At 36.7% G+C, this 24,205-nt stretch overlaps 1 protein-coding gene across 1 annotated transcript in view; it reads right to left on the bottom strand.

Moving 5' to 3' along the window:
• The window catches only part of LOC148948676 (xylulose kinase), a 49,748-nt gene that overhangs the window by 6,527 nt on the left and 19,016 nt on the right, over positions 1 to 24,205 (bottom strand). Inside the window, exons 3-6 of the mRNA XM_089094992.1 lie at positions 22,818 to 22,965; positions 21,056 to 21,235; positions 18,014 to 18,115; positions 15,608 to 15,739 (exon numbers count right to left, since the gene is read on the bottom strand). Coding sequence (XP_088951118.1) covers positions 15,608 to 15,739; positions 18,014 to 18,115; positions 21,056 to 21,235; positions 22,818 to 22,965 — 562 coding nt within the window. The remainder of the gene's footprint in view (positions 1 to 15,607; positions 15,740 to 18,013; positions 18,116 to 21,055; positions 21,236 to 22,817; positions 22,966 to 24,205) is intronic.

The raw sequence follows: 24,205 nt of genomic DNA, 5'->3' as shown, positions 1-24,205 counted from the left end.
AAATAAAATCAAATAATCTACTAAGCTCGAAACTACCACAAGTCAGCATCGATAAATAAATGAAACCCAAACCGAGCAGAAATTAAAATAAATAAGCGTGTCAAACTCAAAACGAGCAGAAATTGACATAAGTTGTGCGCAAAAACCCTATGCCTTCCCAAGGCCAGTATAAAATTCGCACTTTACTGAAAAAATACAAATGAATGTGCATTGTCAGTTTAATATACATATACTGATATTTAGTAATCAAAATGTTAAAATTATTGGACTTATTAAAGTTATAAAAGTAAAAACACTTATATTTTTTTCGGTAAAGTGCAAATTTTGTTCTGGCCTTGGGAAGGCATAGGGGTTTTGCGCCCAACTTATGTTAATTTCTGCTCGTTTTGAGTTTGACTCGGTTATTTATTGTAATTTCTGTTCTTTTTGGGTTTCATTTATTTATCGATGCTGATTTGTGGTAGTTCCGAGCTTTGTAGATTATTTTATTTTATTTTTCCTCATTTTTTGTCTAATGGAGTTCTTTACTTTTCTTTGAAAAACCTATTTTGTGGAAAAAGTTTTTTTTAACTAATAATAGTCAAAAGTGATAGGAGGGCAACTAACCCCCCTCTCACGTCTAAAATTTCCCCAAACATATTCAATCAAAATTTTCAGATAGCCATTTTGTTCTACATAGTTGAAAAGTTCGGAAATTATGTCTTTGAGGATGACAACCCCCCCCAAGAGCTCTCAGGGCAAGGGTGGTAAGTTATGCCCTGGGGGCAGTTAAGGTTTATAAAGAAAGGGTGATTGTAGAAACTTCGAAAAGGACTCATTCGATTGGACTGGAAATTGAAAGGGCTATTGACCTTTTTAATAGTCGAAAGTGATTGGAGGGCAACTAATTCCCCTCTCACACTCAACATTTCCCCAAACACATCCAATCAAAATTTTAAGATAGCCATTATGTTCAACGTAGTTAAAGTTCTGGAAATTAGGTCTTTGAGGATGGGAATACTCCCCCTCCCCATCACCCACAGCCCTCAGGGCAAGGGTTGTAAGTTATGCCCTGGGAGCATATAAGGTTTTTACTGAAAGCACTGTCATAGAAACTTCAAAAAGGGCTCATTCAATTGGAAATTGAAAGGGCTAGTACTCTTTTTAATAGTCGAAAGTGATTGGAGGGCAACTAACCCCCCTCTCATGCCCACCATTTCCACAAACACATCCAATCAAAATTTTGAGACAGCCATTTTGTTCAACGTATTTGAAAGGTCAAGAAATTATGTCTTCGATGATGACAAACTCCCCACAGCCCCCAGGGCAAAGGTTGTAAGTTATGCCCTAGGGGCATATAAGGTTTTTATAGAAAGTGTTGTCGTAGAAACTTCAAAAAGGGCTCATTCAATTGGCAATCGAGGGGGCTAGTGCTCTTAGTAATAGTCAAAAGCGATCGGAGGGCGAATCCCCTCCCCCCATCATATATATATATATATATATATATATATATATATATATATATATATATATATATATATATATATATATATATATATATATATATATATATATAGATAGATAGATAGATATTTATTGCAATAAAAGCCACTTTGGGCCATGGCAAAAGAAGGAAAATCACACAAAATAATAACATGATTATAACACTCATAGCAAAGTATGGTAGCCTACATAACAATAACAACGCAAAATTACAAAACATTACAAAAACATAATAAAGCACACGATACCATTAAACTAACATAAATAGATAGATGCATGTTACATCTATCAAGGGCCATGACTACAAAAATAACAAACAAGAAAACAACTTACACACATACAACAATACTTTCCACACTCACCCCACCCCTTTTTACAAAAATCTATCTCTATGTGACATACCCAATTTTATATACTTTGCTATCATTCTTTTTGTCCCATAATTTTTTGATCCCATTACTGAAACCAACCACTCACTTGTCCCCACATTAACAAAAAATAAATCTTTCCTTAGATCCTGTAATTCGGGACAAAGGGCCATGAAGTGAAGCCGATCCTCCCCATTTTCTCCGCACAAAGGGGATGAGTAAGGACCGTCCTTTACCCTTACCCTCCCTAAATATTTCCTCCTTTCTCCAAGTGCTAGAAAATTACGCCTCCCTGATATATACCACTTAATTTCTTCACTATTTAAACCCGCTTTAAAATAAATATCATATCCCCAGACCTCCTTCCAATGCCGGTAAATGCCGAGGGACACCGAGGCTGCGACTTCACACTGCCATTTCTGAATCTCCTGATCTTCAAGCACTCCCTTTACTAGTTTTGCTGCATTTCCTACTTCCAGCCCTATCCCCTTCCCTTCATTCCAAACACCTGATAACCCACAACTATTTAAGATTGATTTTACCTGGGAAGCCCATGAACATTTCCTTCTATCCTGCAACACCTCCAGATAAGCTGCATTTACTAACCTATTATTCTGTAAACCAATCACCTTTTCCCAGTATCCTATCATTCTAACCAATCTTTTTATTCTCAATGAAAACAATACTAGATCACCCTTTAACACCAGATTATTAAATTTCCCGCTTAGCCCTAAAAGTCTCCTGAAATGTTCTAAATAAATTCTCTCTATTTTTTCCCCTTTTTCAAAACCCCAAACTTCCCCACCGTAACTCAATGCTGGGCCTACCTTCGTCTCAAAAGTCTCAAAAATTCTCTTCTGTAGCTTAATATCTGCCGGTCCTAGATGCCTAAGGGGACTCTTCAATAACGCCCATAAAGCCTTCTGACCCTTCCAATTCGCTATTTGCACCTGATCACTCCATTTCCCTGAACTTGTGAACTTACATCCCATATAAATAAAATCCTTAACTTCTTTAATCTCTTTCCCTTTAAAATAAAACTTATTCTTTTCCCTTTCATCATTTCCAAAAACTAATATAACTTATTTTTCAATATTTAAAACTAATTTTTTACTCTCCAGACAACTATCAAAAATCTCTAAAATCTTTTGCAAATCCGGAGCCGATTTAGCAAGCAATACTATGTCATCTGCAAATAATAAACAAAACAGCTCCAGCGACATTAATTTTAACATAGGGACATTTCTATTTCTAAAATACTGCTCAATATCATTAATAAAAAGAGAAAACAAACACGGTGATAGAGTGCATCCCTATTTGAGGCCTACATTACTTAAAACTGGCTTAGAATAAGAAATACCTACCTTCACTACTACTTTAACCATCTAATACATTTTCATTATAACTTCTACTAACCTAATTGGCAATCCTAATTTCACCAACACCACTTTCAACAAACTCCTTGAAACTTCGTCAAATGCTCCCCTAATGTCCAAAAACGCCGTATATAGCCTATTTTTCCTATGCCTCGTATATTTACTAGCTAAAGCCTGTAAAAAAAATATTTGATCAATTGTACTATAGTTTTCCCTAGACCCTGCCTGACATTCAATTAATATACCTTTATAATGCAACCATTTATCCATCCTACTAGAAAGGACTCTACAAAATAGCTTACTGATAGAACTTCCTAAACTTATCCCCCTATAGTTCTTGTGTAGGTTTCTTTCTCCTTTCTTAAATAATGGGATCATAATCGATATCTACCAATTTTTTGGCCATAGAGGTGTACTTAGAATTGCCGAGAATATCAATGCAAGCACTGGCAGTATCCATGCTCTTGACCATTTCAGCAGCTTAGTTGGTACTCCGTCGATGCCCGGAGCTGAATTCCCTCTCATGCCTTTCAAGGCGTGCCATATTTCCTCCTGTCCAACCGGTTCCAGTAGTTTAGCGTCCTCTGAATCCAACTCAAAATCGGCTGTTTCTTCTAAACTATTCATCTCCTCATCAGCTCTCTCTTCGTCCTCTTCGGTGTATATCTCTTTATATTTTTGTTAGAAGTCAATAGAAGTCAACTTTCTATTTTCTGTTGATTTCCTAATTAACTTCCAGAACTCCGTTGTATCATTCACGCTAAATTTCTCCCGTATTTTTTGGCTCTCTTCCTCTTCAGAACGTCTCTTCTTCAACTTAAGAAGCCTTTTATATCCCCTTCGCTTGTCCCTAAAAACCTGCAAATTATTTTCCAGATCAACTGTACTACTAGCCTTAAGAAATCTAAAAGCTACTAAAACCTCCTTCTTCTTTTCCTCACAATCCTTATAAAAAAAACTCATCAAACCAGTACTTCTACCATTTTTTCTCCTACGTGCCACCTTAGTTCCTATCTTATACAACACCCCCGACAAAAAATCAACAGAACCTGCTATATCCCCTTCCCTTGCCATATCCTCACTCTTCTGAATAAACGAATCCAGCCCTCTATCTTCAACTAGTACCTTTTCAACTTCTCCTCACTATCATTATCAAACCTTCCCTCCAATCAAGCTCATTACCCATCTTTCCCTTAGCCCCAAACTTCTTTTTCCGGCTCTCAGCCCATCCTCCCCCTCCTAATTCAACCCTAATAGGCACGTGATCCGACCCAGCAAGTGCCATCACCTCTAAATCCACACAACAAGAAAGAAGCCCCAGACTAACAACCCCATAATCTATAACACTTGGAGATCTACCCGAAAAACATGTAAAATCCCCCACTCCTTTATCCTTCCCTGTCCTCCCATTCAAAATAACCAAATTCTGCTTACCACAAAAATCCAATAATTTTTTCCCCCAATTATTCTTTCTCTGATGACCGTCCTTACTCGTCCTCCTCCTAACCGACGGCTCAATCATATCAACTCCCTTAGTTTTTCCTAGTTCGAGACCCACCTCCTCCTCACGGGCTCCTTCATCCTCCCCTGTATATCCGTTAAAATCCCCTAGAAAAATAAAATAATCGGACGGAAACTGTTCTAAAAAACGATCCATATCATTTTCTAATATCTCCCAGGTATCCTCATCACTAAAAGTGCTAGTATCCGGCGGTAAATACACTGAATAAAAGATAAACGAATTACTACCTAAAGATACTCGCACCCATACTAGATTACATGAAACACTTTTCAACCGAGATATATTTCGCCATCTATTCGTTATCAATAATGCCACTCCTCCATAAGTTTTACCATTCTGCGATCGCTTTCTTTGTGATCCAAAGTAAGAAAAACCTTCTATTCTCTCCTCTTTTTCCATCCACGTTTCTACTAATGATACAACTGAAAAATCACAACATTTAAGAAGACACTCTAATTTAAGATACGAAAAGCCCTGAACATTCCAATGCGCTAAATGACACTCGTAAATTGCGCCATGGCCCTGCTTATCCTATCCACTATTTGAGCCAATGGGTTGTGACGAGTTAAATAGCCGCCTAGGCTCCATTTTATTAGGGTCGTCAGCTCTAACCGACTTGCTCTTCTGTCTTAGGTGGTCATCTGGGCTAATAATTTGTTGGCTGTCACGTTTGGGAGCCCCCACAGGCCTGACAAAAAGTTGATGTGGAGCCTTTTTTAATAACGGGAGTTTCACTGTTCGCCCCATTTATTTCGTTATCACTACTAAGCTCCTCCACTACACTAAAGAAAGATTGAATTGAGGATGAAAATCCAGAACGTGATCTTGAATTGCACGGTTCTTCCAGGTTAAACCAATTATTCTCAGAAACAAAACTCTTTACTAAACTTTTTTGTGGCACTGATAAAGACCCAGGTACACGGAGAAACTTTTGTCCAAAATTTTCCTTAAAATGGGTCATGGTACTTGCTGATGACTCTATATTAGGGGAATTCGTAACCTCAACTACAGACTGCTTATCAAAGCTATACTTAAAACACCGTTGACCAATATATAACTTTGTCCCTCTTAGTCTTGCTTCTCTATTTTCTCCTCTAGCCCGTTCAAGAAAAGGCTTTAGGTGGTTACGGATAGACAATTCACGCTTTGTATAATCGGGACTAACACCAAGACCCGCCCTTTTCAGGTGCGCACTTGAACACAATATAGTATCACGAATGTAACCACTTGTAAACTTAACCAGCACCGGTCGCGTGCCTTGTTTAGCGTTTAGCCAAAAAATGTCTCTAATGTCCATCATTTTCAGCCCTAAATTTGGCACATGTAAGTTGAGTGCTCTCATTACATCTTCTCCTAACGAAGAACCTTTGTTTGTAGGATCGAAATTATACAGGACCAAATTACACTTTTTAGACTCATTTTCTAGTCTTTGCAATTTTACGTTAGTAGCCGACAATTCAGCTTGCAAACTTAGGTAATCTTTCTTCAATTGTGACGTATCCTCCGAGAACTTGTCTACTGTCGAATCAATTCGCGACGAAATAGCAGATAGGTCGTTTCTCAGTTCTTGAACCTGCGATGAAACTATTTCTATTCCGTTCAATTTTTGATTAATTTCTTGTAGAGTTTCAGAAAAATTAACAGAAGTCATAATTAATCCGAAAATATAGTTATAATAATTAGAAAGATTACTTATCTTTCTTTGAGGGCCGAGCCTCACAAATGCATCCGAGTGACTATTCCAGTGCCTGTAATTATTCACACAAAATTTCTGCTTAACATAGCAAGTCTTATAAAGTAAGATTTCCACTTAACATGACAATTCTTGTCAATGGGAACTGGTTTTTCAAGTTGTTTCACAGCCTGTGTACTTAAATATAAGCGGAATGAATGCTGATGAAAACTGGGTCAAGTTCAAAGAAACTAGATTTCAATTTATAATCCTCTTCGCTAACTAGGTGTTATCTCTTTGAACTGTGAATCAATATATATATATATTATTTGAAAAAAACTACGTTTTCTAAAGAGTTAAAGAGGCTGAGTTACAAGGTCGAACCTTAAAACGTACAGGGATTAGGAGGCACAGTTGGGGGGCTGCCGCCCCCAAACCCCCGCTTTCGCAGCCTTTAAATATAAAAAAAAATTTCTTTAAACTGAAAGTAAGGAGCGACATTAAAACTTAAAAAGAACAGAAATTATTCCGTATATGAAAGAGGCTGTGCCCTCCTCAACGCCTCGCTCTTTACGCTAAAGTTTGACTTTCTCACAACTCTTTTTTTAAACAATAAAAACTTTAGCGTAAAGAGCGAGGCGTTGAGGAGGGCACAGCCTCTTTCATATACGGAATAATTTCTGTTCTTTTTAAGTTTTAATGTCGCTCCTTACTTTCAGTTTAAAGAAATTTTTTTTATATTTAAAGGCTGCGAAAGCGGGGGTTTGGGGGCGGCAGCCCCCCAACTGTGCCTCCTAATCCCTGTACGTTTTAAGGTTCGACCTTGTAACTCAGCCTCTTTAACTCTTTAGAAAACGTAGTTTTTTTCAAATAATTTCTGCACGTTTTTGTACAGTTTATTACTTATTATTGCTTGACTAACTGTTAGCTGATCGTGTCAGGAGTTAAAGTTGGGGGGCTGCCGCCCCCAAACCCCCCGCTCTTGAACATTCTTGTGTTAAGGCTTTTAATTCCTGAATACTCAAATCACGTCGTACAGGGTGCCTCCTAATCCCTGTACGTTTTAAGGTTCGAACTTGTGACTCAGCCTCTTTAACAGCCCCCCAACTGTGCCTCCTAATCCCTGTACGTTTTAAGGGTCGACCTTGTAACTCAGCCTCTTTAACTCTTTAGAAAACGTAATTTTTTTCAAATAATTTAAAAAAGAAACTGAGTTTCTTTTCAAAGTATATAAAATAGTTGCTCTGATGGTGAATCGAACCCGAGTTTTCCGAATGAAAGTCTGAAGTCTCAGCCGCTGGACTATACAAACACAATAGTAATTGTTGTTTAGCAAATAGAAGGTATTTTCGACGCAAGCAAATTCCCAAAAATCTTGATATGTGGTTTTTGGAAAACAGGGAAGGAGTGATCAGATTGAGCTGAAATTTCGACGATAAGCTCCCAGGCCCCAGGAAAGCTTATCCTCTAAATTTCAGCCCGATCAGACAACGTTAAAGGGGGGTTGTGGAGGGAAAAATTAACATGGGCTAATATAGGAAAACGAGGTTTTTCGTAAATGTAAATTCGGGGGATAATTTTTTCGGTTTGAAAATATCAAAAGGCCCTAACAGGTCGAATTCTGCTTCGAATGAGTCCTCATTCAACCGGATCCGGTGCCAACTGTGGCCTGTAGGCGTGGCTAAGAAAAAAAAAAAGAGATGAATTTTAAGTGGCTATATTTGGTTTTTTGAAAACAGGGAAGGAGTGATCGGATTGAGCTGAAATTTCGAGGATAAGCTCCCGGGCCCTAGGAAAGCTTAACCTCTAAATTTCAGCCCAATCGGACAACGTTAAAGGGGGCTGTGGTGGGAGGGTCCAAACTTCCGGCCCAGTTTACCCCATGAAGATAAAGTCGGAGGAGGATGAAATTTTGCAAGTTTCTTAGTTTGAGCTTGGGCTACAAAATGCAATTACCGCCGTCTCTCTGCGACCTCTAGGACCTGAAATCGCTTAACATTGTGGTGGGTCGCCTCTTTATAGAGGCACAAGTGTGCCTCCTTGATATATATATATATATATATATATATATATATATATATATATATATATATATATATATATATATATATATATATATATAGATATAGTCATTCTGTTGAACGTAGTTGAAGGGCCCAGAAATTATGTTTGTGTTTATGACAGCCCCACAGCTCTAATAGCTGGAGTCATAAGTTATGTGCTTGGGGTATATAGAGTTTTAATAGAAAAAGTTGCCGTAAAAATTTCAAAAAGGGCTCATTGGATTGGAAATTGATAGAGCTATTGCGCTTTTTAATAGTAGAAAGTAATCGGAGGAAGAATTTCCCCCCCCCACGCCCATCATTTCCCCAAACACTTCCGATCAACATTTTGATATGGCCATTTTGTTCAACGTAGTTAAAAGGTCTGAAACTTATGTTTTTGAGGATGACAACCCCCTCCCTCCCCTAGCCCTCAGGACAAGGGTTGTATGATATGCCCTTGGGGCATATAGTGTTTTTACAGAAAGTGGTGTCGTAAAAGCTTCAAAAAGGGCTCATTCGATTGGAAATGGAGAGGACTAGTGCCTTTCTTATTAGTTGAAAGTGATCAGAGGGCAAATGAAGCCCCCCCCCCCCCACACGCCCATGATTTTCCCAAACACTTCCAATCAAAATTTGGAGATTGCCATTTTGTTCAAGGTATTTGAAAGGTCTAGAAATTATGTCTTTGAAGGTAACAAATCTCCCCCCCAACCCTAAGGGCAAGGGTTGTAAGTTATACCCTGGTGGAATATAAGGTTTTTATAGAAAGAGTGGTCATACAAACTTTGGAGGGGCCTCATTGGATTGGTAATCAGGCACTCTAGTGCTCTTCTTAAGAGTCAACGTGATCGGAGGGCAGCTATCCCCCCCCCATACACACATATGTCGTATTGTCTCGAAATGCATCTAATAGAAATTTTGAGATAGCCATTCTATTCAAAATAGTCTAAATATCATATAACAAGGCATTGGGGTTGAAACAAACCCCAAAGATTAGGGGCAATTGTTGTAAGTTATGCCCAAGGGGTATTTGAGGTTTTATGGAAGGGATGGTTTTTTAACTTTAGAAGAGGCTCATTTGCTTAAGAATTTGAAGTTATATTTCCTTTTTAAGCGTCAAAAGTGATAGACGGCGTTTAGCCTCCCCCCCTCCAACAGCACCTTCTTTCACCAAACGCATCTGATTGAAATTATGAGATAGCGATTTTTTCAAAATAGTCCAAAGAACATATAATGCTGTCTCTAGGAATGACACAACGCCCCAGCGCCCTAGGGATAGGGTTGTAAGTTATTTTATGAGGGCATATAAGGTTTTTATGGAATGGCCGGCCGTATAAACATTAGATAGGCTTATTTGATTTGAAATTGGAAGTTATAGTGCCCTTTTTAAGAGTCAAAGTGATTTGAGAGCACTACGCTCATCATTTGACTTAACACCTCCAATCAAAATTTGGAGATAACAATTTTATTCATCGTAGTTGAAGATTTTAGAAATTATGTCTGTGAGGAAGGACAACCTCCCCCCCCCTACAGCTCTCAGGGATAGGGTTGCAAGTTATGCCCTTTGGACATTTAAGGTTCTTGTAAAAAGGATGGCCATATATACTTTGGAGGGGACTCATTGAATTCGTAATAATAAGTTCTAGTGCCCCTTTTAAGAGTGAAAGTGATCAGAGCGCAGACCCCCCCCCCCCCCACTGACACACACACACAAAAACACACAAACACGTCGTGTTTTCCTGGGATGTATCTAATAGATATTTTGATAGTCCTTTATTCAAAATAGTTCAAATAGCATATAACAAGGCTTTTGAGGTTGATACAAACCACCAGAGCCTGAGGACGAGGGTTGTAAGCTATGCCCCTGGGGCACTTAAGTTTCTTATGAAAGGAATGGTTGTATAAGCTTTAGAGGTGGCTCATTTGGTTGAAATTGGAAACTCTAGTTCCTTCTTAAGAGTCAATATTGAGGGAGGTCAAGCAGCACCCCCCACCCAAACACCCCTCTTTTCACCAAATTCATCTGATTGAAATTGTGCGATGGCAATTTTGTTTAAAATAGTCCAAAGAAATATAAAAATGCTTCCAGTGTTGGCACAACCCCAAAGAGCCATGGGGCAAGGGCTTTAAGTTATGCCCTGGGGTCATATAAGGTTTTTACGGAATGGGTGGTCGTATTAAATTCATTTGGTCTCATTTGATTTTAAATTGTAAGTTATAGTGCCCTTTTTAAGAGTCAAAGTGATTTGAGAGACCCCAAGCCCATCATTTCCCACAACAAATATCCAAACAAAGTTTTGACACACTAATTTTTTCAGCATTGTTGAAAATTTCAGTAATTATGCGTAGCAATAGTTGTAGTAGCATTAGTAGCAGTACGTAAATAACACCCTCTTTTTTCAACATCCCCTTCAACACACGATGAAATTTTTAACTTAATACGAACAACCGGTCCTGAAGCATTGCTGATACGTCCTCGATAACCTGTATGGGCATAGTGTATTTCAATTTATTTCAATACAGTTACTATATTGCCCAATCTTTTCACCTTAATACCCTTAGGTTTATTTGATGTAGTAGTAGCACCAGTGAATGTAATAGTATCAGTAGGAGTACAGTTAATATTTTAGTAGCAGTAGTAGTAGTAGCAGTAATAGTAATAGTAGCAGTAGTTGTAGGAGTAGAAGCATTAGTATTATGATGCAAATATTGTCTTTTGGTTAGTTCAACATTTCCCAGAACAAGCGTGTAAGTTTTAATTTCACACACGAAACTGTTCCTAAGATATTGCTGTTATGCCCTTTTAACAACCTGCATACGGATGGCAGGTTGTCATCCATACAATAGAAATATTCTCTGAAAATTTCACTTTGATACCTTCATAGATTGTGGATTTTGAGCTAGCCAAAAGACACGGTTAAGTATGCTTTTACGGTTACTGTAACTAGCGACACTAATGGCATTAAGTTGAAACTTTTAGGGAACCTTTAGGAGGAGTTTCAATTAAACGAAAAACCTATATGAATGCAGGTATTAAAATGGGCATATATTAAGCACTATAGGGCATATAAGGACAAAGGCAGCGATGCTCTATCAAAGCTAATAGTATCATTGATCAAGGAGGCACACTTGTGCCTCTTTAAAGAGGCGACAAACCACAATGTTAAGCGATTTCCGGTCCTAGCGGTCGCAGAGAGACGGCGGTGATCGCATTTTGTAGCCTAAGCTCAAACTAAGAAACAGGCAAAATTTCACCCCCCTCTGACTTTATCTTCATGGGGGAAAGTGGGACGGAAGTTTCAACCCTCCCACCACAGCCCCCCTTTAACGTTGTCCGATCGTCCGAGCTTTCCTAGGGCCTGGGAGCTTATCCTCAAAATTTCAGCTCAATCCGATCACTCCTTCCCTGTTTTCCAAAAACCAAATATAGCCAATTAATGTTCATCAAATTATTTTTTTTTTATCAGCCACGCCTACAGGCCACAGTTGGCAACGGATCCGGGTGAATGAGGACTCATTCGAACCGGAATTCGGCCTGTTAGGACCTTTTGATATTTTCAGACCGAAAACATTATCCCCCGAGTTTACATTTACAAAAAGCCTCGTTTTCCTATAAGAGCCCTTGTTAATTTTTGAAATTCCTAAAAGCATAGTATTTCATTATCAAATTAGATCAAATTACTCCTCTTTACCTGAAAAAATCGACTGCTAGCTTCCAAAAATTCCAGCTCTTTCCCAGAAGTTTTTTTTGTCGAAAAACGAAAATCTTACTTTGTATTTGCTTGCGTCGAAAATAGATTGCAGAGACTTTGACAAAAAAACCGTTGGGTTTTTTCTGTTGCCGATCCAATAAAAATAACTAAACAAGAGTCTCTGATAGTACAGTGGTCACTATTCCTCCCTGTCATGCGGAAGACCCGGGTTCGATTCCCCGTCAGAGTAAATTTTTAATATATTGAATTTAAAGTAGTATCTCTTAAATTTAAAGTTTAAAAAAGAAACTCCGTTTCTTTTTTAAATCATTAGGCTCAACATGCGTCTCCAGAAGAATATCACAGTCGGCCTTCAGATTATAGGTAAGTCTCCAATGCTTTGATAACATGCCATATACACGCATGCTCGAAGAAAAGTTGGAAAAAGAAAAACTTACTGTGCATTTGATCTGAGTATTGAGGAATTAAAAGCCTTAACAAAAGAAACTTCAAAAACGAAGGGTTTGGGGGGCGGCAGCCCCCCAACTTTAACTCCTGACACGATCAGCTAACAGTTAGTCAAGCAATAATAAGTAATAAACTGTACAAAAACGTGCAGAAATTATTTGAAAAAAAACTACGTTTTCCAAGGAATTAAAGAGGCTGAGTCACATGTTCTAACCCTACACCTTACCGGGATTTGGAAGTAGAATTGGGGCGCTGCCGCTCCCTAAACCCCCCGCTTTTGCAGCCTCTTTTGTTAAGGTTTTTTAAGTCCTTTAGCCTGCAATCAGTTGGTCGTACCAACACGATTGAAACTGTTTCAACGGCATTTTTTTTTTTATCTTCAGAGAATTTGGCAATGACAACTCAGTCTGTTACAGTTATAACTACAAACTTGTCTCTGTGCCAGGTATAGTTATGTATTCAGTGTGATTATGTATGATGGAAAAATAGATGAACCTGAATCTGCCTGAACCTAAACTGCTTGTTTATGCTGAGCCCTTCTTCTGTTCCTTGGTTTTTCAGTTCAAAATTGTTAAGTTTCTCACATTATAGCTTGTTATTCGTTAGAGAAAAATGTTTTGTAACAAATCCAGCAAACAGGCTCGGTGCTGTTTTTAATCAAAGAGATGCTAGAGGATGTCTTTACGGAAAATATTCAAGCAGACTTCATTCGTTTTACAAAGCATTTCTTTGCAAGGGAAAAGGCGGGGGTTGTGGGGGGCGGGAGACCCCCAAAATAAAAATCTTAACAAAAGAGGCTGCAAAAGTGGGGGGTTTGGGGGGCGGCAGCCTCCCAACTGTACCTCCTAATCCCTGTACGTTTTAAGGTTCGAACTTGTGACTCAGCCTCTTTAACTCTTTAGAAAACGTAGTTTTTTCAAATAATATTTTAAAGGAGCTAATTTGATTGAAAATTAAACTAAATGTTGCTTTAAAATGAAATCAAAGCACACTGTTTGTATACTGGTTGCCAATAAGACATTTCACCAATATACCAAGAACGACTGAGGGTATTAAGTTCAAATTTTCGGGGCTACTTCTATTACTACTCATGCTCTTAAAATTTTACTAAACCAAAAGAGTGTAAGTGTATCCAGGTTGCGAAAGAGCATAAATGTATTTTTTGGGGGAATGGTATTGACTTTCGTTTGTGAGGTAAATTAGAGGGCACGTTCACCCGGCTATAGCACAGTTATTTTCGTCATGACTTTCAAAAGAGTTTGTGTCGGTAATAATTGCTGAAAAAGTATTTTCAGCACATAAACAGCAGGCAAAACAACAGACTTATAGAAAGCAACCGGGATGACTCAAACTATTATTTCTTAGTCCCTGAAAAACACTTTGTCAATATAAAACGAACAGAAATTAATTTAAAAAACTTTTTCCACAGAATAAGTTTTTAAAAAAAAGTAAAGAACTCCATTAAACCAAAATCAACAAAAATAGAATCAAACAATCTACAAAGCATAAAACTACTACAAATCAGAATCAATAAATAAATAAAACCCAAAACAAACAGAAATTAAAATAATTAGCAGAGTCAAACTCAAAACGAGCAAAAATTAATATGAGTAGGGTTCAAAACCCCTATGCTTTCTAAAAGCCAGAATATAATTGTACTTTACTGAAAAAATTCTTTTAAATGTTTTGATTTTTATAATTTTAAGAAATCAAGAATTAATTAAGATTTTAAAGAATAAATATCAGCATATGTATATTAAATTGACAATGCACAGTTTTTTCAGTAAATTCATTTGAATATTTTTCAGTAAAGTACAGATTATATTCTCGCTTTTAGAAAGCATAGGGGTTTAGAACCTTCCTCAGACTAATACATGCTTGTTCTAAGTGTGACTTACTCCAATTTCTGTTAGTTTTGGGTCTCATTCGTTTATTGATACTGACTTCTAGTGTTTTCAAGCTTGGTAGTCTGTTGTAAGTCAATTTTGTTCATTTTTGGTGTACAGAGTCATACGCATGTTTTTGAGCTTTTTATGAAGGCGTTTCAATCTACTAAACGCTTAATGGGAAAAAACCTTGGAGGGGTCTCACCTGTATTTCCAGTAAATTCTTTTCGTTTTAAACTTGGCTTGATTATTCATATTAATTTCAGTTTGTTCAAGGTTTATTTAAGTAGTCATAGTGATGTCTTTTCATACAAAATTTGGCTCCTTTGCCTATATATCTGCTCGTTGTAGGTTATAATACTGAAATACTTTCTATAAGAAAAATTTTATTTTTAAGTAATCCGGTAACAGATGGGGTCACAGGTCACAATACTGAAATACTTTCTTTTGGAAAAATTTTATTTTTAAGTAATCCGGTAACAGCGCATCAACTGCTGTAATATTTGACCCTTACAATGTACGCTGAGAATTCCTAGGTTTCCGCTACATTGGGATATTAGTACTTTAAAAACGACAAAAAGGACTTGGTTTTATTTAAAACACAATCTTCATTAGTCAATAATGGGTTTTAGATATCAGAGTGAAACCGAAGTTACAAGACAAATTGAAAAAAAAAATTGAGGCAACAGTCAAAGAAGACCATTTAAATGGCCATTTTCTTTTCCATATTTGTGTTAATTGATATTACTCATTGCTTTCCCTTATACCAATAATATCTGGTATGAGCATCTCAAAACTAATTATAAATATCAAAAATTTTGTCAGTGTTATCCAGCCTACTTTCTGATTGCCACGTTGCTGTGCAATCGCTACTTTCTAGCTGCGACAAAATGTATTTGAATCCAAAAACAACCTTCTACTACCTTGTTTCACAAACACCCACCAACATAGATAATAATGCCTATTATTGACGTCATTCCTGTCACGAATTGAAACAGATAGTCACTTTATTATGAAAAACGTAAGTTCCCTGGCAGTCAACCACATGTAGAAGTTACAGCAAAAGAAAGAGAAGCTTCGAAAAAGAAAGTCAAACCTCTAATGCTTCTGTACACCAATTTTTATTTTTGATATCCAGAAGATTCATACCAGAACCATCACTTAGGTCAATTGATGCATAGCCTCCGATAAAAACACTCGCAAGGAAACTGCTTATCAATGATATACGCTAAAAAGAAATAATGCATCAATTTAAAAACAAAATATTTTGAAATGGGATATGATTACATTTACCAGGCTACATGCGCATAAAACTCGACCGGAGCTAACCAGTATTTAAGAGCAATATCCGCAACAAGTTGTGCTAACAGCAAAATTTGTACCAATTGTAAAATATTCAATGGAAAGAGCACATATGAGACAATTTTCTGCAAAATCCATAGAATAAGCAAAATATTTGAAATTTGAACATGCTTCGACTCAGTAATTAGTATTAGTAAATGGGTCTCAGTTAATTTTACGAGATTTTCAAAAATACTATTTATCTCATGAAATTAACGGTCTGCAAAAAATGAAAACAGCAAAATTCATAGGTTATTTTAAAGCCATGAGGGTTATGACTTGAATTGGACGCTAAAAAACTCCAGCCAGGAAAACTTTCCACTGGCAGCCAACTCAGTCTAGTCTAGCAGTCTTCTCAGTCTAGCAAATTCTTAAATTTTGCGAATATCATTCTGGCAGTTCTGCACTAGTCAATAATATCAGATAGCAGGCTAAGTCAGACAAGTTAGCCAGCCCAAAAATATCGCCTTTTAATATCTGAAAGTGTGTATTATGGTTACCAAAAGTACTGCAAATGAGGCGAAATAAAAATACCAGAAGGGATAAAAATTCCAGCCATTTCTTCGTTGGGTCATGAATGTGAACAGATGAAAGCCAACTCTCATAAATATCTCAACACAGACGCTAAATTTTTTTAGCTATATGAGACAAACGTTTCAAGGGGAATTTTTTTTAGGATTCGATAAATGCTGAAAGGTTTTTCCTGAATGCCTTCGTTAGGTTCGACCGGTCTTTTAACCTGATTTCAGTATGTGTTTTTCTTTAATTTTAGTTTCTCTGCTTTATTCGTTGTAACCACGAGGGTAACAGATTTTGCTGAATTCATTCGTTGGGTCAAGAATTTGAACTGAACAAACCCAATTCTCATAAATATGTGAACATAAACGTTAAAATTTATATGGTTACCGTATAACAAATATAGCAAAACGAACGAATAAGAATGTATCTGGAAAAGAAGAAAAAAGAGACGGATATTTCGGAAGTATAAAATAAAATATATACTACACTACCTATATCTACAAAACTATCTATATGTAAAAAAAAACACTATGTGAATATACGATTTTGCAGATTCTATTCTCCCTGCAAGTTGCGCAATAGAATATAGAATGTATTTATTCACTACAATACCTGGAGCTAGCATTAGCATGTCATGACTAAAAAAAGACACAAAACAAGGACACTGAGTAGGCAAAATGTACACTGAGATGGTGTCACAATGTCAGAAAAAAACTCTTGTCGCATCCCATATGACTTAACCCTTTAGTCACTGGATGCAGACGACCACATGGTCACCAAAGAACAAGATGGTCCGATAGCCTACATCATTTCCTAAGCAAGGCAAGAATAAGACCTGGAGATGCACCCACGGCGACACAAGACCGGGTTTACTGGAGAACGTTAGTATCCGCTCTTTCGCCGCTGGCGGCATCTCAGCAGGAGAATTAAATCAAAAGTCATATAAGGCACGCCTTTCATAGGGAATATTTTAAGCAAACGTTCATTGGGCTTCATGGGAGAGTATATTGTAGAAAATATACAAAGTTTTGATTCTATATGGATAATAAGGCCGACTTTGTTTAGTTGTTTTAATCGAAGGCAGCTACGGTCAAAATTTAAGAGTAATTGACTTTACTTGTTACTTTTCAATTTAATTATTACATCAGTTATGTTTAAGGATACCGTATGATTCCTTTTTCCTTGAGGGTCCAAATATTCAGGATTTTACTGATGTGACCATTTTAGGTTCTGGAGTCCTACCACCATCAACACGATTTCCTTGCTAAAACAGTGAAATAAAAATCAAATTTTTTTGCTGATTCTAACACATAACTTTTAATAAATTAGTAGTTACCAAATACAAACAATTATCGACAGAAAATGCCTTTAAAAAGAGCGCCCTAAAAGATCTTCGTCCCATTATTTACTTTGATGGGTAAGCCCAACCTCATAAAAAATTAACGTATCTTTCTATCTGTTTAGAGGTATTAAGAGTGAAAACTTTAAACTTTAAGCCCCCAAAAGAAAACCTTCCCCTATGCCTTGGCCAGTTGCAATCAAATTAAAAAAGTTTTGGACCATAAAGACTGGAAAAACACTCTAGCATCATAATTCTATGGATTTTTTTTTTATTTACCATATTCTAACCTATTAAACTTACCTCAGTTATTTGATAGATTCCAGGCTGAGTATCATACACTTTAGAAATTTGACTAGCTGTAAACCGTTCATAGGCTCTTGAGCCTGTTCTTTGGGCCAACTTCTAAAAAAATAAATATAGACTTTAAAGATGCCCATTTGAGCAAAGCAGCTTCTTCCAAACCGGGATCAACAGCGGTAAAATTGGAGTACGGTATATGATCCGGAAACAAATAATTATCTGACGTAAGCAGTCATTCCTATAGAGAACGAAAAGAAGCTAGAATGGATATGATCAAACGTTGGCGAACAAAAATCTGTTCAAAGCTCAATGCAATACTTTAATCCAGTTAAAACAGACTACATAATAAACTAAATCCTGACTCAGTGTAAAAACAAGCAAAATCCTTTCTTGGTAAAAAAAAGATGGTCAATTCAGGCTACATAACTTCCGCAAAGCAGTGCAAGAACAATCTTGCAAAAACCAACTTCTAAAAACAACACCCAAAAACGAGTGTAACTCGATGAATCATCGAGATAGATCTTGTTTCACAGCAAAAGTGAGCCAAGTTGTGACTAAAAAACAACCAAGTCCTAGCTCAATTTAAAAAAACAAGCGTTACTCCATGTAAAACGAGACAAGTCAAAATGGCAGACCGATCCGAAGCAAAACCAGCTAAATCTTGACTTGGTTAAATAAGTCACGACCATATTCGGTGGTAAAATGAATTAAGTCTTGACTCAAATATCAAAACGAGCTCAGTCAAAAACTATGGCATAAACTAGCCAAGTCCAAGCTACAAATTGACTTGGTGCAAATAATAAATACAAGGCCAGTCTTAACTGGATTAAATAAAAAAAACAAATTTTTTTAACTGAAAGTAAAGAGCGACATTAAAACTTAAAACAACCAGAAATTATTCCGTATATTAAAGGGGCTGTCCCCTTCTCAACGCCTCGCTCTTTAAGCTAAAGTTTTTTATTGTTTAAAAAAAAAAAGTTTTGAGACAGAGTCAACCTTTATCTCAAAGAGTGAGTCGGTGAGAAGGGGACGGCCCCTGTCATATAAGGTATACTTTCTGGGCGTTTTATGTTGTAATGTCGCTCCTTACTTTCTGTTTAAAAAACTTGTTTTTTTTATTTAATTTCTGATGGTTTTTTAGTTAATGCAGCTTTTATTTGCATAAGAATTTTACTTTTCTTTTGCTAAATGGATGTCTTTACAAATTAACTTACGTAACTAACTTCTATATTCGTATATTTTTCTTCTGGCAAAAAATACAAAGTCGCAGATTTTTGCAGATATGAGCTTAAAACCTATGTAATAGGGTTTTCTGATACGCTGAATCTGACGGTGGGATTTTCATTAAAATTCTTTCACTTGTAGGGGATGTTTCCCCTCTCTTTAAAAAATCGAGTAAATTTTCTCAGGCGCTTAGCCTTTGATGAGTAATACTAAACTTAATAAAATTTATATATTTAGAATCAACATTATAAAAACATTCTTTTGACACATTTATTGATATCAAAATTACGTTTTTAAAAGTTTCGATTACTATTGAGCTGTATCGTTTGTTTTTTTTTCTTGTATTTTCTATTACGTACATATGACGAGACGTATGCGACGGGTGTCTTCTTAATCAATACAAAGCTGTTTACGTTGAAAGTTTAAAAAAAATTTGATTCACAAACCCCTGAATAACAGAGGCCGAATAGATAGCTCTTTTTAAAGCACTAAAAAAAACTTTAGCTTAACGCGCGAGGTATTGCGTTGGGGCACAACCCCCTCACATACGTTATAATTTCTGTTCGTTTTAAGTTCTAATATTCCTTCTTACATTTCAGTTGAAAAAACTTGTTTTTTTTATTTAATTTCTGCTCGTTTTTTAAATAAAGATTTGAAATCCGGTGCCCCCTTCCTAGAACTGTCTCTTCCCCCCAAGAAACATCCTCTACGGAAATATTCTCCAGAGTAACCCCCTCCTCTATCCCCCCCCTCCAGAAAAAATCCTTCCTGAAAATGGTTGTATACTTCCCAATAACCAATAAATAATGCAGGCAAGTCCGGCACCCCCTTCATGGCAATTTCCCCTCCCCCATGAAAACTTCCTTCATCAACAGATCCTCCAACATAACCACCGACCCACCCATACCACCCACTAACACAAAAAAAACCACCAGAAAACATCAGTATACATCCCAAAAACCAAGACTCGTACTATATGTTAACATTGGGTAAAGTTCATAACTTTTAGCCCTCCCTCTGGGAACCTCGGGGGATTAAGTCACCCTAAAAGACATAATTATCATATTTTCGACCACGCTGAACAAAATGGCTATCTCAAAATTTTGATCGGGTGACTTTGGGAAAAAAATAAGCGTGGGACGGGGCCTATTTGCCCTCCATTTTTTGGTCATTTAAAAAGGGCACTAGAGCTTTTCATTTCCGTTCCAATGAGTCCTCCCATGATATTCTAGGACCACTGGGTCGATACGATCATCCCTGGGGAAAAAAAAAACAAAAAACAAACAAAAAAACAAACAAATAAACACGCATCCGTGATCTTTCTTCTGGCAAAAAATATAAAATTCCACATTTTTGTAGGTAGGCGCTTGAAAACTCGACAGTCGGGCTCTCTAATCCTCTTAATATGCTGATGTGATTTTCATTAAGGTTCTCTCGCTTTCCGGGGGTCTTTTACCCTTTTTTCGAAAATCAGCCAAATTTTCTCAGGCGCGTAACTTTTGATGGGTCGCACTAAACTTGATGAAAGTTATATATTTGAAATCAGCATTGAAATATGATTCTTTTGATATATCTATTGATATCAAAAACCCGTTTTATAGAGTTTCGGTTACCATTGAGCCGGGTCGCTCCTTACTTACAGTTCGTTACCACGAACTGTTTGATAAAACACAAGCTAAGTCCAAGCTGCAGAATTTCTTTGACCTCGTTAAAACTAATTAAAAGTCCTAACTCAGTGCAAAAAAATACACGGGGATTCGACAGATTGAACAAATTTCTTTGTTACAAAACTTTATGTTTAAAATTTCTGTTTGTTACCTCAGCATCACCAAAATAATCCTCTAATTTTCTGCAGTATAAAGACGTGCTTGAATCCATCCAAACAGGAGACTCCATAAGCGAAAAAGCTGAAGCAAGTTGGGCGTGAAGAAATCTTCCAGGATCTAAGTTACTTAACACATCAGAAGACTTGCTCTTCCAGTAAACACTGCCATGTTGCTAGAAAGTAATAGCTGTTTTAAAATAGTTATACAGAACAGTATTTTAAACAGGTGAAATTTGTGATCAATGGCATACCTATCTTGAAATTCTTCAAGGCAGTTTGTTCACTAAACAATGGTCTGAATTGTGGCTTTTCTCTTTTTCTTGGCCAGCATTCGTACTTGTTCCCTTTAATCAGTAAACGGAAATTTAGCGTTAGTGCAGGATAGAGTCAATAAGAGCGCTTTTCATGACCAAAAAAAGTGACAAACTTCTTAATTATTAAAACTATTTACTTCAAGTAAACAATATACTAGCACAGAAAAATCCAAAAACTTGGTCTCCTAGATGCTGTCTTCTTATGAAGTTCCTTTTTGCAAAGACATCCACCGAGCTGATAACAAAAGACATTCAATATATGAAATATGAATAGCTACAAACAACCACAATAAAAGTAGGATCATATTTCTCCCCCCGAAAAACCCTTTAAGGGGTGCAAATTTCAAAGAAATACACCTATTCAGCTGTCTCACAACAATTGTCTATGCGATACAAATTTTAAACAGATGGTTGCCTCGGCAAAAAATTTGATCCAGAAAAAAAATCATAAAGTTTGTACAGCCAACGTCCAAAGATTCAACTTTAGTGACTGTTTGGTAGCAACAACTTAGATTTTTTTAAAGAAGAAGTGAAAAAATGAGGTCATGAAAATAAATTAATGATGAACTAAGAAATTTTTTTTCAGATATAATTCATCAGGAGACAAAAACTCCATACGGATAATTGTTTAAGTAACAAATTTTCCATTTTAATGGTCTTGACAACTTAAAATTTGGGCAAGTTCGGGATTAGTAGGGATATTTTGTAAATGTATTTTCTAGAATATCTCCTACAAATTTGGCTTTATGCCAAATCAGCCATTAATTGTCTCATGAACAATATTAACTGTAAAATCAGTATCTTGACATAATTAGCCAGAGATTGCATTACTTCAACCCTATTTAAAGCGTTAACTGTTCAAACTTTCACAAGCTTAACTACTTTATTACACTTTTAAAAGCCAAGCACATTAAAACACTGTTTGACCAAACAATTAATACAATAAGATCAAAAATCAAAGTTTAATATCATTTGTCTTGTTTCTCTGTTGTACGCTTTATAGAGTTAAGGAAAATGGCTAGTGCTTGGCTACTTTAAGGTATATGGTCGCTCTGAAACACGAAATTTTACAACAATCCCACAGCTCTAACTTGCACAACGAGGAGAAAATACTTATATCATTAGATTCACTACTGTCTGATCTATCCATTCACCGAGCCAGAATTATGATATTACTTAAATTTTTTCTGGGGGAAAAGGCCTTTTTTTCAACAATTTTCGACCGATTTTCAATCTAAAAAAATATATTTACCGAATTTCTATTATATTATCTGGCAGATGGATATAGTTAAATATTAGCTATGGAATGATATCAATATTGTATTTTTTTTTCGTTGATATATTTTTTGTTGAAGACCAAAGGAGAGCAAAAAAATAAAATGCAAAAATATACACAGGGATCCTAAACTCTAATCATAAAAATTATCTTTAATACACTTACCTGGGCGCATCCGCATATTCCTGTGACCAACGAAAGGTCACAACCAGAAGCCCTGATTTTATCAAGAGCAAGGTCAAGAGCTTTCACCCACATCAAAACGGGAGCCACAATCACATCATTGCTTTTTCTTATGACCCCTCTCTTTGTCCTAAAAGATTTTGACTGGTAAAGCATGAAAGATACTAGGCCAGAGACAAAACCAAGCAAATAAGGCAAAATATGTAATCCAAGACCAGTTCAAACAGTTCATGCTAACGAACTGTAAGTAAGGAGCCACTCTGTCCAATAGCAACCAAAACTCTAAACAAAAGGAATTTTGATAACAATAGATATGTCAAAAGAATTTGATACTGATTCCAAATACATAGAATTCAATAGGTTTAACATCTTATTAACGGCTATAATGACTTGCTGAATTTCTTATTAATTTAACACTGGAGTCTTAAAATTCTTTAAAAATACTTCTCATTCGAATTCAACGGCTCTTGTGCTTGAGCAGTCTTACTTAAAGAATTGTGACAGTAAGTCAAACTTTAGCATGAAGAGCGAGGTTGAGGAAAGGGCAGCGTCCCTCATGTACGGAAAAATTTTTGTCCGTTTTAAGTTTTAATGCTGCTCTTTACTTGCAGTTGAAAAGAATTTTTTTATATTTAATTTCGGATCGTTTTCAAGAAATACCAGGAAATCCCCTTCCCTCCTTCCCCTGTGTGAACTTTCCCCTAGATGATTCCCCTTGGCTAATTTCCTTCCCATAGAAAATTCTCCACTTAGAAAATCAAAAATTCCGTATACTTGCCAATAAAAGATACTATATGTGAGCAATGGGAAAGTTGCATTGCTTACAGCCCTGTCCCCAGGAACTCTAAGGCATCTTTTAATTTCCAAATGCACAGTTATAGGACGTTTCAAATATGCTGAATCAAATGGCTATCCCAAAATTTTGACCGAGTGTCTTTGGAGAAAAGGGGACATGGGAGAAGGTTAGCTGCCCCCGCCCCCCCCCCCCAATCTTTTTAGTCACTTAAAAAGGGAACTAGAACTTTAGATTCCCATTCGAATGAATAAAACGAATGAAAGCTATAAGGAGCCTTTTCTGGACAAAGGGGGCCATACATTTTTGTTCAGAAGGAGAGGGTGCTAGAGGGCCGAAAATAGTCAGAAAAATGTATGGTGATCGATCGGTTTGAAACTTACAACCGCAAGTCCCAGGATCATGGGGACCTAATGTAAAAAAAGGCGTTGGGCCAAATACAGCCAAAACACATTTTTCAGGTGGCAGACTTGAAATTCTACAAATAAGATTTTCCTGATCGGCTTTAAAATTATATTTAATCAGGCAAAAAAGAACATTACTTAAGACGACAAATTTAACGAAAGAAATTCCTCTG

This window comes from Artemia sp. Qi Xiang Cuo, chromosome 9 (assembly GCF_049724085.1).
Source record: "Artemia sp. Qi Xiang Cuo chromosome 9, ASM4972408v1, whole genome shotgun sequence".
NCBI classification, from domain to species: Eukaryota; Metazoa; Arthropoda; class Branchiopoda; order Anostraca; family Artemiidae; genus Artemia; species Artemia sp. Qi Xiang Cuo.
Note: the sequence above shows the minus strand (reverse complement) of the source record. Positions and strands in the feature narration are given on the sequence as shown.